The 14,305-nt window shown below is 41.8% G+C and overlaps 1 protein-coding gene across 3 annotated transcripts in view; it reads right to left on the bottom strand.

Annotated features, from left to right (window-relative positions):
• MTUS2 (microtubule associated scaffold protein 2) overlaps positions 1-14,305 on the bottom strand; it is a 991,417-nt gene that overhangs the window by 299,163 nt on the left and 677,949 nt on the right. For 2 of the 3 annotated variants that reach the window (XM_082247669.1, XM_082247668.1), the window contains one exon: positions 5,300-5,464. In XM_082247669.1, the coding sequence (XP_082103795.1) occupies positions 5,300-5,464 (165 nt within the window). The remainder of the gene's footprint in view (positions 1-5,299; positions 5,465-14,305) is intronic. The other variant, XM_082247670.1, reaches the window with a different exon arrangement.

The following is a 14,305-nucleotide window of genomic DNA, read 5'->3' as shown; positions in this document are numbered from 1 at the left end:
CGGTGATGCGGCATGTCACTCTGACGTAGGCTCTTTACCATGTGACCAGCTGTGTTCAATCACAGCTGGTCACATGGTACACAGGAAGAGCCGTTGATTGGCTTTCCTTAGTTTGTGAGGAGAGCCAATCTGCGGCTCTCCTGACAGGGGGGGGGGGGGGGTTTGCACTGGTAATCAGATAATTGATTACCAGTGCAGACCCTTGGGGAGGGGGTGCCACTAGAAACACCAGGGATGCCCACCCATGACCCCAGGGATGCCCACCATGGCCCCCGGGGATGGCAATCAGGGCTCAGGGAGCCAGCCCGTGCCCTCCCCATCAGTGCTGCCCACCAGTGCCCTCCCCATCAGTGCTGCCCACCAGTGCCCATCATTGCCATCTATCAGTGCCGCCCACCAGTGCCGTCTATCAGTGCCTATCAGTGTCGCCAATCAGTGCCCATCAGTGCCACCTATCAGGGCCACCTATTAGTGCCCATCAATGCCGCCTATCTGTGCCCAGCAGTGCCACCTATCAGTGCCCACCAATGCTGCATATCAGTGCTACCTATCAGTGCCACATATCAGTGCCCATCAGTACTGCCTTTCAGTGCTGCCTATCAGTGCCGCATATTAGTGCCACCCCATCAGTGCCTCCTCATCAGTGCCTGTCAGTGCAGCCTCATCAGTGCTCATCAGTGCAGGAAAAAACATATCTATTTACAAAATTGTATAACATAAACAAAAAAACTTTTTTTTTTTTCAAATTTTTCGGTGTTTTTTTATTTGTATAGCAAAAAAGAAAAAACCTTGCGGTGATCAAATACCACCAAAAGAAAGCTCTATTTGTGGGAAAAAAATGACATACATTTGGTTTAGGTACAGTGTTGCATGACCACGCAATTGTCATTCAAAATGCAACAGCGCTAAAAGCTGAAAATTGGCCTGGGCAGGAAGGGGGTGAAAGTGCCCGGTATTGAAGTGGTTAAGGTTAAACCGCTTCTCTTCTAATTTTAGCGAATGGCCTTTTATATTCCCTTTCACTGAAAAGTTTGTTCCCTATGCTGGGGTCCTCACCAGTAAGGTATTTGTAGATTGATATCATATCCCCTCTCAAGCGTCTCTTTTACAGAGAGAATACGTTCAATGCTTGTAGTCTTTCCTCATAGCTAAGATCCCTTTATTAGCCTTGTTGCCCTTCTCTGGACTCTCTCCAGTTCCAGCACATCCTTCCTGAGGACCGGTGCCCAGAACTGGATGGCATACTCCAGATGCAGCTTAGATTCAAACAAAAAACAGTGTGCATCAGCCCTAAGAGCCCTCAGTGGAGCTTTACTAGACAGCTTTTTTCATATGACCGAAGACCAGGACCCCCCTCCAGATAAGAGAAGCACAAGAGGTGTCCACAACACTCATGCTATCATGGTATTTAATATTTTAAATGTATGTAAACTCTAACAATAAACTGTCCTTATTTTCTCCATTTGAATATGTTAAATATATACCCTATATTGTCAAAAATATTGGGACACCTGCCTTTACATGCCCATGAACTTTAATGGCATCCCAGTCATAGTCCGTAGGGTTCAATATTGAGTTAGCCCTCCCTTTGCAGCTATAACAGCATCAACTCTTCTGGGAAGGCTGTCCATTAGGTTTAGGAGTGTGTCTATGGGAATGTTTGACCATTCTTCCACAAGCGCATTTGTGAGGTCAGGCACTGATGTTGGAGGAGGCCTGGCTTGCAGTCCGCGCTCTAATTCATCCCAAAGGTGTTATATCGGCTGGCTGGCATTTAGGCAGAGCTGAGACTCTGAAAGCAGCTGTAGACATGTACAATATTTACTTTAACCACTTGACCTCTGATATATTTACCCCCCTTGATTACCAGGCTATTTTTTGCTATGCGGCACTGCGTTACTTTAACTGACAATTATGCGGTCTTGAAACACTGTACACATATGGAATTTATATCCTTTTTTCCCCACAAATAGAGCTTTCTTTTGGTGGTATTTGATTACCTCTGGGTTTTTTATTTTTTAGCGCTATAAGCGAAAAAAGCCTTAAAATTAAAAAAAAAAAAACAATAGTTTTCACTCTTTGCTTTAAACATATCCAATAAAAAATGTAAAAAAAATCTAATTTCTTCATAAATTTGGGCCAATATAGGTTCTGCTACATATTCTTGTTAAACAAAATCCCAATAAGCATATTATATTGCTATTATATATATAATATATTGATTGGTTTGCGCAAAAGTTATAGCGTTTACAAACTAATATATATATATATATATATATATATATATATATATATATATATATATACTAACATTTTTATTCACTTATTTTTTTTATACTAATAATGGCAGCGATCAGTGACTTATAGCTGGACTGCGATAGTGTGGTGGACAATCTGACACTATCTAACAATAATACAGTGATCACTGCTAAAAATATGCACTGTCCTGTCTTCCACTTCACTGATCAGTGGGGCACTGATCATCCATTGGCCGGCACTCGCTGTTCGGCTTGTGCTGTGACTAATTACAGCACAGGCGGCGCGCCGGAAGCACACATGCATGCCCCCTACCGGGAAGAGCAGAATGACCATCTGGAAGTGGTTAATGATGCACATTAACTCTTTTATTCATTTTAGAAACAATAGGGAAGTGTTAGAACCCCTGTTAGGTTGCCTGTCCCTGTTGGTGAGCTTTCCCTATGCTTCAATTAGTATTACTAGGACAGGAAATGAGGAGCATCTCATTCCATCAGTGATTCAGAAAGTAATAAATGCATTTTTGTTGGTGGGGTGAGTAAGAGTTTGATCATGTTTTGATGCTGTCTGTGTCCTTTGAGCACATTTCCTTGCTTTATGTTTTATCACTAAGAAAGGAAATGGCAGCAAATCTCCCCATTGAGGGAAACAGCGATAAAGACCTAGCAACAGATCCGCCACGCTAAAAATTTAACAAAAAGAAAAAAAAGTATAAAATTGTGATAAGAAAACAAGTGACAAAAATAAGTTGTGCAACAAAACAGTTCATTGGAGTGTCTCATGCAAAAAATCAAAAAGTGTCTTTTCAATTAATTAAAATGATTAAAGTGTGCGTCCGATGTGGGTGTGATAAGCAGGTCTGTCTGTAAATCACCCAAGTGGACCTCCACCAAAAATGCAAAATGCCTCCTTACCGGAAACAGTGGACTCTACATGATAAGAGTCAGATGCCCTGTCTATACATCCAAACAGGGATTGAACATCCAGTGATCTTTATCCTCATAGGTGGATGAGAGTGGTATCTGAGCTTATGTCGTACACCATGATAGAGCTTTCCCCAGCATAACCTAAGATACCACTCTCATCCATTTATCAGGATACAGATCACTGGATGTTTAATCCCTGTTTTGATGTATATGTAGCACCCTCCTAGGTAGGTGCTAGGTAGGTGCATATCGTTTTTGGTTTCTCTGCTTAACAGAGAGCTGTAATTCTTAGACAGGTCCTTCCTAGTGTGCTCTGATGCTGCTCATCCTGGCTTGATGTTTCACACTGATCCAATATTAGTACAGTTTGTTGGACAGTGGGAGGAAACCATGCAGATGAGAGCAGGGGATAGCTGTAAAGCCCTGGCCAATAGGCACTGGAGGGATCCCAGTACATGCTGGGTGATTGTACTTATATCTGCACATGTGGCCCCTGTGATTTGGCTGGAGAGCGGAATCCAGGTAGGGAGGGACCTGCTGCTTCTGCCCAACACAGGCTACCATGCGCAGAAAAAACTATTCTGGAAGAGTCCAGAAAAAGAAAAAAAAAAGAGAGCCTTTTGGGATGAACAAGTAATGCCACAATGGGATATAAACCACAAAAATATTTTATTGTTGCAAACCAGGTGCTAACATTAATGAAAATCAGTGTTGTTCATCAAACCCAGTTCAGTAGAAGGCCATGCGGCCTCAGGTGGTCGACCTATAGGGCCATAGTCAGAGATGCTGAAACCCAGGGACTCTTTTGAGGGCTGACTGAGGGAGGAGGTCCATTAATCTCGTCTGGTACTACGGGAGAAGGTGAACTGTGGACAAGGGCCTTGTGAGTACAGACATCCCACAGGGATTCTAGAGGCGGTTGCTGCTAGAACCCCCCTCTTGGTGCTAAAAAGCCAGCGGGCTGGGTGAAAGCTAAAGGGGACACTGGCTAGTGCTCTGAAGATACAGAGTTCACTGAGTCTGCTGCTAACACAAGCAAAGGACTTATTCTTCCATGCAAGTGCTGTATGCTTCAGCAGAAGGTCTACTATTCAGTTCCACTAAAGTGAGGCCAAGTGTGTCCTTGCCTGTTCATAGTTGAATTTGGAGTATCCCACTTATCCCTTCTCCTATCCAAGTTCTCCTAATAAAACAACAAAACAAATCCCAGAGACTGATCATTGAAGATAGCGAGAGAAAGTGTGTGTATACACCAGGCAGCATGGGAAAATACCTGGTATCTGGCAACAGGATAATCAGAGGGGGACCCAAAAAATAGATCCATACTCAGCAGTTCCTATGGGGGCTTTTCTACATGTAGATAGCTCATCCGACTCTGAATAATTTATAGATTCTACTGTTTCCAAGAGGGAGGCATTTTGCATTTTTGGTGGAGGTTCACTTGGGTGATTTACAGACTGACCTGCTTATCACACCCACATCGCATGCACACCTTAAGAATTTTTTATTAACTGAAAGGACGCTTTTTGATTTTTTTTTTTGCATGATAAACACTCCAATGAACTGTTTTGTTGCGCAATTTATTTTTGTCACTTGTTTTCTTATCACAATTTTATAAAATAAAATGTTGTTGTTAATTTTTTAGTGCAGGAAATCTGTTACCTTGTATAAATTATTCACAATTTATCATATTGTGTTTTTGCCAGTGGCAAATGTGTTCTACCAGCGCAATCATTTTTATTTATTTCAGTGATAACGACCTGAAAGAGGTTCTAGCCCTTTCTCACTCTATTAAAAAAGAATTCACATTTCTAGTGTTTTGCTTTAACATCCAACATTTGCTCTATGTAATGCCTATGCCATCACAAACTTTTTCAACATATGTTTTTTTTTTTTCGCTATAGCACAATACACAATCTAAAGTTGAGATTTTCTGACCTTCTAAATCGGTAGACCCTGTATCTAAATTCTGTAAAGGAAGCTGAAAACTTTTCATGTTGCCATTGTAAGAGTGAAAACAACATTCATTTAACATAATGAGAAATTGTTTCCTTCCTGATGGGATAATGCAGATGGCAGACTATTGCAGGGATGTTATCTGGAAGAGAATTGCTTACCAGCAGGTGATGTGGTTGTTTTCTTTGCTGGAAGTAAACTCCTACGGGGAGCGTTTGTGCTGTTACACACTTCCAAGATTGTCCTATTTGTCCCCTTGGGGATCTCCTTTGAATGCAAGACTGTATTTTGAACAGGCTGGTCTTCATGCACAAAGCTTGTACCTGCTGGAAGAAAAAACAGCACAAATTATACCCTCATAAAATATGCATAGGGAAGGCTGCTGGATTTATGATTATTGGAACTAAAGAGTAAAATACCTTCACTGCAATACTTCAGTAGCAGAACAAAAAGTTCAAATAATGGTATTTAATACATTCACATCCTTTTTTCTTTTTTTTTTTTTTTTTTACTGTATTTATGGTACAGTATTATGCAATGCATTACAAGAGACATGAGACTGTTCACATTGGCCCTTCATTATGAAGGGCATTATCTCACTTTCCATCACACATATACAGTATACTTAAACAGGTCTGTACGGAAAGAAATTGATTAACCTCCTGGTGTGCCTTTGAATTGCCTGGAGAACCTGGGGTGAATTCAAGAGAGAGATTTCAAACTCTTGACTAAATATAAGAACTCTAGAGATAAGCAATTTTTCAGTTCCTTGAAATTTTGGTAAAAAACTGGGGATTCTGCAAAAGATCACCATTTTTCAAAATGTATTAAAGTCAATGAAAAAGGTAAAATTAGGATGGTTTTTGTGGTTTATAAGGTTGCATCTATAAGGTTGGCTTTCGATCATTACACAAGTTTATTTTCAATTACCCTGGTTTAGTTCTTGTACCCTTCATTTGCCTCATTATTTTAAGGACAATAAAAAGTGCAAAGTATCAGTTTACAAAAAATATTCAAAGATGCAAAAAAGTGAAAAAACAAAGAAGACTATTTATAAATATTTTATTTTCACACAAAAGTCACACAACATTTACCCAGGATTTATACATTTATTTTTTAAATATATCTATTTAGAAAAATGTTGGAATTTTAGGTGAAAGTTTTGTGAATGTTTTGTGAAAACGGTTATAAACAGTCACCTGAGCGAAATAAAATAAACTAACCAAAACATACCCTCTAAAAAAACCCCCAGCAGATTGTTATTTAATTTTTTAGCAAATTTCATCTAAGTAGCTTAATAAGCGAAATTATTGAAACTTTAATGGCAAAATTTGTAATTTGTGGCAAAATGTATTTTTGCCAAAATCACTCTGCTTATCCCTTATGGCCTCATGCGGTAAGGCAAAATGTTAGCCTCTATGCTGCCTGTTTTAAGTAATACTTAAATAAGATCAATATGTATAAAAACGTATTTGGAGATTGCCGACATTACAGATATAAAGAAAGTAGTGATGTTACTGTCACCTCCCGCAACACTGATGAGGATACCCATGCACTTGATAAGATGCTTGCAAGCATAGGGCAAGAATCAGGTGTACATCAGGGTCCAGGAAAGAGCACTTCTGACCATCATAAGCATTCACTATTGCCAGGGCCGGGACAAGGGTTGGGCAGGAGGGATGGCTGCCCTGGGCGCTGTAGTATCATATGAGGTGGAGGGGGGCACTGCGTGTATATTGTGGGGGGGGGGGAATTTGTGTTTGGAGGGGACATTTGTAGGGTGGCAGGGGATAATAATTGTTCTAAGAGGGGAAATTAGGGGTGTGTGCTAGGAATGGTAATTTTGTGTGTGGGGAAGGGGGGGGGGGGGTTGTGTTGGGAAAAGGTAGGGGTATGGGGGAAGATGATTTGTGCCAGGAGGAGGGATTTGTGCTGGATGAGGTTATATTATGGTGGAGAAGGAGAAAATTTTTGCTAGGAGGGGGCTTTTTTTTTGGGGGGGGGGGACCTGTGCTCCCAACTTATGTTGGGTGGGGGGATGGAGGAGGATGATTTGGGCCAGGATGAAGGATTTGGGGGGTTTGTGCTAGAAGAGGGGATATGGTAGAGGGGGAGGGACTTTGTGCTATGATAGGAGGAGAAATGTATTTATTTTTTTGGGGGGGGGGCACTTGTAGGGATGATGGTATTTGTGCAAGGAGGGGAAATTTGGGGGAAGGATTTGTGCTAGGAAAAGGATGTGGAGGGGTTTGTGCTGGGAGCCCCCCTTTGTGCTTTATATTTATTGGGATAAGCAGATTAGTGCTCAATGTTTGTTTTGAGGGGGGGGGGCAAAGTTTGGTATGTTTGCAGACAGAAAGTTGCTTCAGATATTCGTGGGAGATGAAAACCAGCAGATTTGAAAAACTTGGCTTTCAGTTTTCAAGTACTGTGGCAGTTCACATAAAGATTCATGAGTCACAGAAATGCCCTTTGTGTACTTTTATTGTGTGTTAATTGTTCACAGTTCATCTAACTGGTGTAAGTCAGGGATATGTCATTTCTCTACAAACTTTTTGCTAAAAGATGTTCCTGTTTCTTATCTAAGAAAGGTAGGAGGTATGCATTATCACTCAACACCTCCAAAAAGTACCACGTTCTGGTGATTCAGCTTTTACAAAATAGCTCTTGCTACTTTGCAATACAGAGATAAATTAATTTCTGAATAAACAGAAAGCACAGAAAAAAAAAAAAAAACGATGAGAAAAGAAAAATTAAAGAATAAAAATGAAAGCCCTTCAAACTGCTGACAAGGATATTTAGGAGTAGACATGCAAAATAGGCCAGGCTTTGCTGAAAAGGAACACCTTCATACTGTATCTAGTTATCAGAAATCAAATTATTCTCTTTTTCTGTACAATGAAGCCAAAGAAGTCAATCAGTTGTTTGGGAGAATGTCATGCGTGTGTTGTCATGTTTTTTTAATGGTTGTTTAGTTTAGTCTCTCCGCCATGCCTCTCTGGAGAGGAATTACTGATAATTAAAAAAGCAATGTAACATCCTACTTTGGGTTCATTTAGAGGTTAATGGCTCCACACTGGTAACAACTGACTAGATATGCACTCTTTTTAATTATTAGCCGTTAATTGCTGTCAATACTGGCAATGACATCTGCATGGAAGCAGAAAAACTGGAAACATTGCCTAGTGAGAAACAGTAAAAATAAATAAAGACACATTTGCTTTTTCTATCCTTACTAAGTGGAAAGAACTTTTAATGCTGCTTCCTTGATCATTAAAAGAGAACTCTACAATAGGTAAAACAAAAAATATATCTAAAGCCACGACTTTTCTATTCATATTGAATAGAGCTTAGTTTGTTTTTTTAACGCAGTCTGTGTCACCGCACATTATATTCTGTCTTACTATTTGTTCTTTTGACAGGAAGTGATGGGAAATTGGCATACAGACATTAAAAACTAAATCTAATGGGTGTTTGAATAACATCTTAGTCTACTCTAAATCTAAAAAACAGATTTGGCTTAGGATTTTAAAAAACATTTGGAAAGGCAATTGTCAACTGTTAATATTATTGACCTTTGTTCTCCCTTTTCACAGTTTGCTTGCTATCAGGAACTTACCAGTCCATTATTTTAATTGAAGAAAATGTTACCAGTGAGCAATGTTATCAGGGAATGCTCATATGTCTGTAGGTCATCGCTGTCCCTGAAGGCTGAACCAGTAGTGATGGACTGGATGTTCGAGTCAAACGTAAGTTTGACTCAAACAGCGGGTGTTTTTGTGTTCGCTAAACACATGAACACAAGAGGCGCTGGGCGGAAAGTTCGCCCCATAATGCACTGCGAGATTGCAGTGCAGTAAGTGCTGGTGATTGGCCAAAACATGCAGCTGACCTGTATGCTTTGGCCAATCACAGCACAATGTCCTGTCAGAGCCATGATTGGCCAAAGGCAGGGTGCTTTTGGCCAATCATGGCTTAGGGGCTAAGTCCACGCCCAACACTATATAAGGCTGCTTATACAGCAGCTGTGTATAGTGTGTTAGGAGTGGAGATTAAGCGGTTAGTTAGGGGATTGTGTGTGTTCTCTCAATTTAGTACAGTCAGTGTACTGTGGTGTTCTGCTGATTCTTGTGTAATAAAAAAAGTGTAGTGGTGCCATTGAAGTGTTGGAGTATACAAGCCTTCTGTGTCACCCCAATGATCCCATTTTTCTCATTGATATATATGTATTCTTTTTTTTCATTTTTTTTTTTTTGCAGCATCAGGTTCTGTTGCTGCATAATTAGTACTCTCCCTTTTCTAAATTTATTTTTCGTTGTGACGCAGCAGCACTAACATAATATTTAGAGCATAATTGCTGGCTTCCCTTCTGCGTTGCAGGTGCTATTCCTTCTGCGTCAGCAGTGGTTTTCTTTTTTTTGTGGCACAGCAGCACTAATAATATTTAAGGCACAATTCCTGTCCCCCCTTCTGCATCACAGGTGCTATTCCTTCTGTGTCAGCAGTGGTTTTCTTTTTTTTGAGGCGCAGCAGCACTAATGATATTTAGGACATAATTGCTGTCCCCCCTTCTGCATCGCAGGTGCTATTCCTTCTGTGTCAGCAGTGGTTTCCTTTTTTTATTTTTTCGTGGCACATCGGCACTAATATTATTTAGTGGTTTTCAATTTTTCTTTTTTTGGCCTTATTAATTTTTTCTTAATTACAAAAAAAACTATAATAAAACAGTTTATAGTGCACAAAGCACAAAAGTATTGCACCCAAACTCCATATTCCCTTCCCACATTCTATAATAAAAAGTTATAAAACCCCCCCCCCAAAAAATGAAAAACAATAATAAAACCGGTTATAGTGCACCAAGCACAAACGTATTGCACCCAAGCACCACATTTCCATCCCACACTCTATAACAAAAAGTTACTAAAATTCCCCCAAAAAATCCCCATCATGTCCGAAAGGCCAACAAGGAGAGGCAGACAATCACAGGCCACTAAAAGAGGGCAAGCAGCCTCTGTGTCCACAGTGAAAAGTGATGGTAGTGAAATTGGTGCATCCTCTACAGGCGGGCACGCTAGTCCTTTTTTCCAGTGCTGTCTGTTTTATTGAGCCACAACATGCAGAAGAGTTGGTGGAGTGGATAACTAAACCATCCTCATCCTCCTCATCCTCAGTCACCCAGGGTCATACTAGTTTTCCTTCCACCACAGCTGTCAAAGCGGCCTATTCCACAGGCCCCTTGTCCACAGCTACTCCTTCAATAGCCTCACCATCATGCACTGAGGAATCAATCACCTGAATTATTCAATCATAGTGTCAGTTAGATGCTGCTGGAGGATGCACAACAATTTGAATGCTCCGATGTTGGTTCCCAGGTTTAGAAAGGGAGTAACATGAGCATAGAGAGAGAGGGGGTGCTAATGATGGATAAGAAACTAGCAGTCATGTTCTCCCAGTTGCAGCATACTGCCAAGTTTGCGCCAGTGCTGAGGAAGGAGGGGATGATGAGGTCACTGCCAAGTTTAATTGGGTGTCGGAGAGAACAGAAAAGGAAAGTGAGGAGGAGGCAGAAATCCAATGAGGCAGGATGTCCTCCAGGGCAGCCACCCTATTGCATCACACCACAGAGCACCACAGGTGCAGCGCGCTGCTAACTCCCCGCTGACTTCCAAAAGTTCATTGGTGTGGGCTTCTTTTCAACATGTGCAGCAGACCGCAGCATTGCTGTTTGCAATCTCTGTCTGTAGCGGATCAAGCGTGGCCAGAACACCAGCCACGCAGTCCGTTGGCAACAGTATCTGAAAGACCCATATCATAAAAAATGCAAACTTCTCCTTGCTCCTAATCTGGGATCTCTACTCCTACTATACCTTCTCAAAAACCTGCACTGAGAGGGATGATGGTATAGCAATGGGAGCCACAGGTACTTGCACCCAATCTGCTAGCAGTACACCACCTGTTGATTTCACCACCAGGCAAATTTCGCTGCCCCAGTGTAATGTTCCGGTACCTATGGTACCCTTGTTCCTATATTTCTCCTCTCTTTGCGTCCCATCTTGTATATACAAAGGATGCATACACCTTTAAGACTGGATGACATCACTGCCGAGCGCCGCTATGAGCGGCTATTTCAATCGCCGGTTTGCTCTCACTCATCGCTCGTTCAAACCCACATGTTCATCGCACCTACGCCTGAGAAGTCGGAGCTGCTGACATACCTTCCTCGCTGAACTAAGCCGGAAACCTTGCTGGTGATCCGTATCCCGCTACGGGATCACCCCTCTCCTCTGGACATTGTATTTCCTAACCTATCTAAGTGATAAGTACCCCGCAGGGGATTCTTACTAACCAATCTCCTACTGTCATCTACTGCAATTACCAAGATTATCTGTATCTATCTATTCACTATCATCTGCATAAGACTGTTAGCTCTTGGGACTACCTTGAACTATCCTTGCACTAGGTTACTCTGTCTAAAGTATACTCCATCTGTGTCCTCTTACCATCTGCACTATACTTGACATCAGAACCTATCTGCTTACCATCACCTGCAACTCTCCTATACTACTTCTAGTGCTCACCATACAATAGCCTGTCTCTCATCTATATATCCTCATATACTCTATCCCTCCATTAAACATCTATTAATATATATATAGTATATAACAGGCTGTACACGGTGATGAAGTCCTGAGAGTTGGATATGTTGTTCAACACATTCTCTACAAGGCTACTGAGTGTAATAATTCTGCAGCTGTAAATCCATCCGCAAACAAAAACGCATGAACGTTACAGATTGAACGAGCCTTTAAAAAAAAATATGGATTCAGCAGAATTATCCACTCATGTACTACAATTAAAACAACAAGTAGAAGCATTGATCCATGCACTTACAGAGGTAAAAAATGACAATCAAACCTTGAGACAGCAGCTTGGCCGTCTCACACAGCCTCCTGCTGCTCAACCCCAGTGAGCCTAAGATAAACCCTCCTATAGTGTTTTCTGGTGATCGGAGCAAATTCCGTGAATTTAAAAACGCATGTCAATTGTTTTTTTTGTTAAAACCTCTAACCTACACCACTGACCAAATTAAGGTTTGTACCATCATCTCCTATTTAACGGGTGAACCCCAGGCCTGGGCAGATGCTCTCTTTGAAAAGGATGATCCACTCCTTAATTCTTATCCCTTATTTTTAGCACAACTTGCTACTTTATATGAAGACCCCAACAAGCAGAGTACCGCTGACACCCAGTTACGGGCCCTAAAACAAGGAAGGAGACCTGTTGAAGATTTTGTGGCGAATTTTAAAAGATGGTCCCCTGATTCAGGGTGGAACGACACATCTTTGCGAACGCAGTTTAGACTCGGCCTATCTGAGGCCGTTAAAGACAAGCTCACCCGAGCGGATTTACCTGGCACTCTAGAGGGACTGATCCAGACCAGTATCAATATTGACAGACGACTACGAGAAAGAAAGGCTGAGAAGATGGGCTCACCATTTTCCAGTCCTTCTCGGATGTTACCTGCTGACCCTACTCCTATGGAAGTAGGAATGATGTGTCCACCTCTGACCCTTTCTGAACGTGCCAGGAGGAAAACCGAACATCTTTGCATGTACTGCGCATCCCCGAATCATCTGATAAACGACTGTCCTCTTATCCGCAGAAAAGAGGGTGAGTGTTCAAATGTCTTGCTAGGGGGACTCACAACTTCCTTTCCTAATCCTTATCTTTTTGTTCAATTAACATTGCAGTGGGACCAAACTAGGATCACCACCAAGGCTATGATTGACACAGGATCTTGTGGAAACTACATTGACATTTGTTTTGTCTCCCTTAACCACTTAAGCCCCGGAAGATTTTACCCCCATTCCGACCAGGGGGTATTTTGCGATTCGGCACTGCGTGAATTTAACGCACAATTGCACGGTCGTGCGACGCTGTACCTAAACGAATTTGACGTCCTTTTTTTCCCACAAACAGAGCTTTCTTTTGGTGGTATTTGATCACCTGTGCGATTTTTTGATCACGCGCTATAAACAAAAAAAGAGCGTCAATTTTGCAAAAATAGCAATATTTTTCACATTTTTTTATATGAAATTCCCCCAAAAAAAAATGTAAAAATCAAAATTTTTAAAAATTTTCGGCCAATTTATTTTATGCTACCTATGTTTGGTAAAAAAAATCGCAAAAAGCGTATTTTGATTGGTTTGCGCAAAAGTTATCGCGTTTACTAACAAAGGGAAAGATTTTTGTCATTTTTGTTGTTTTTTTTTTTAACGCGTAATGGCGGCGATCTGCGATTTTTTTTGCGGTACTGCGACATTGCGGCGGACAGATCGGACCCTTGACTGACATTTTTGACACTTTTGGGGTTACCAGTGACATTTCTACAGTAATCAGTGCTATACATATGCACTGTTACTGTAAAAATACACTGGTAGTGAAGGGGTTAACTTTATTTGGAAGGGAGGGGCTGTGTGTGTCCCTAGGGGCGTGGTTTCTACTGTGATTGGCTGTGGCTCTAGCTGTAAGGACACTGATCAACGGATCTACATACCAGATCCGTTTTATCAGTGTCTTTGCAGCGAGGAGAATGACAGGCAGTTTGTTTACACAAGCTGCCTGACATTCTCCCTCTCCCCCGCCGATCGCCGAGTGACCGGCGGACATCGGGTCCGCTGGTCACACGCGCGGGGGGGTCCGTGACCACGCGGGAGCGAGAGCGCGCCCCGGGGGGCGCGCGCTCGCTCCCTAGACCCTCACAAGCAAGCAACGTAGCCCTACGTTAGTTTGCCTGTGAGGGGCTGACCGCCGACGTAGATAGTCGTGCGGCGGTCGGCAAGTGGTTAATAAAATACCTATTGTTTAAAAACCCAAACCTGTCTCCGTTAGTTTTATTAACGGTACACCTTTATCCTCTGGTCCTATCACCAGTCAGACACAGGCACTTCTTGTAACTGCTGACGAGTCTCATGTGGAGACCACCACCTTTGATGTATTAACTTTGCCACATTTTCCAATCATTTTGGGACTTCCCTGGTTACACATACATCAACCAATCATCGATTGGAAAACAAGAACGTTAGCCTTCACTTCTCAATATTGCGAGAAGACGTGTAACCTCCCCACACATGATGGGATCCTGTCTGTACTGCCAGATGACATTA

This window comes from Pelophylax lessonae, assembly GCF_965119305.1.
Source record: "Pelophylax lessonae genome assembly, chromosome: 2".
Classification (NCBI taxonomy): domain Eukaryota; kingdom Metazoa; phylum Chordata; class Amphibia; order Anura; family Ranidae; genus Pelophylax; species Pelophylax lessonae.
Note: the sequence above shows the minus strand (reverse complement) of the source record. Positions and strands in the feature narration are given on the sequence as shown.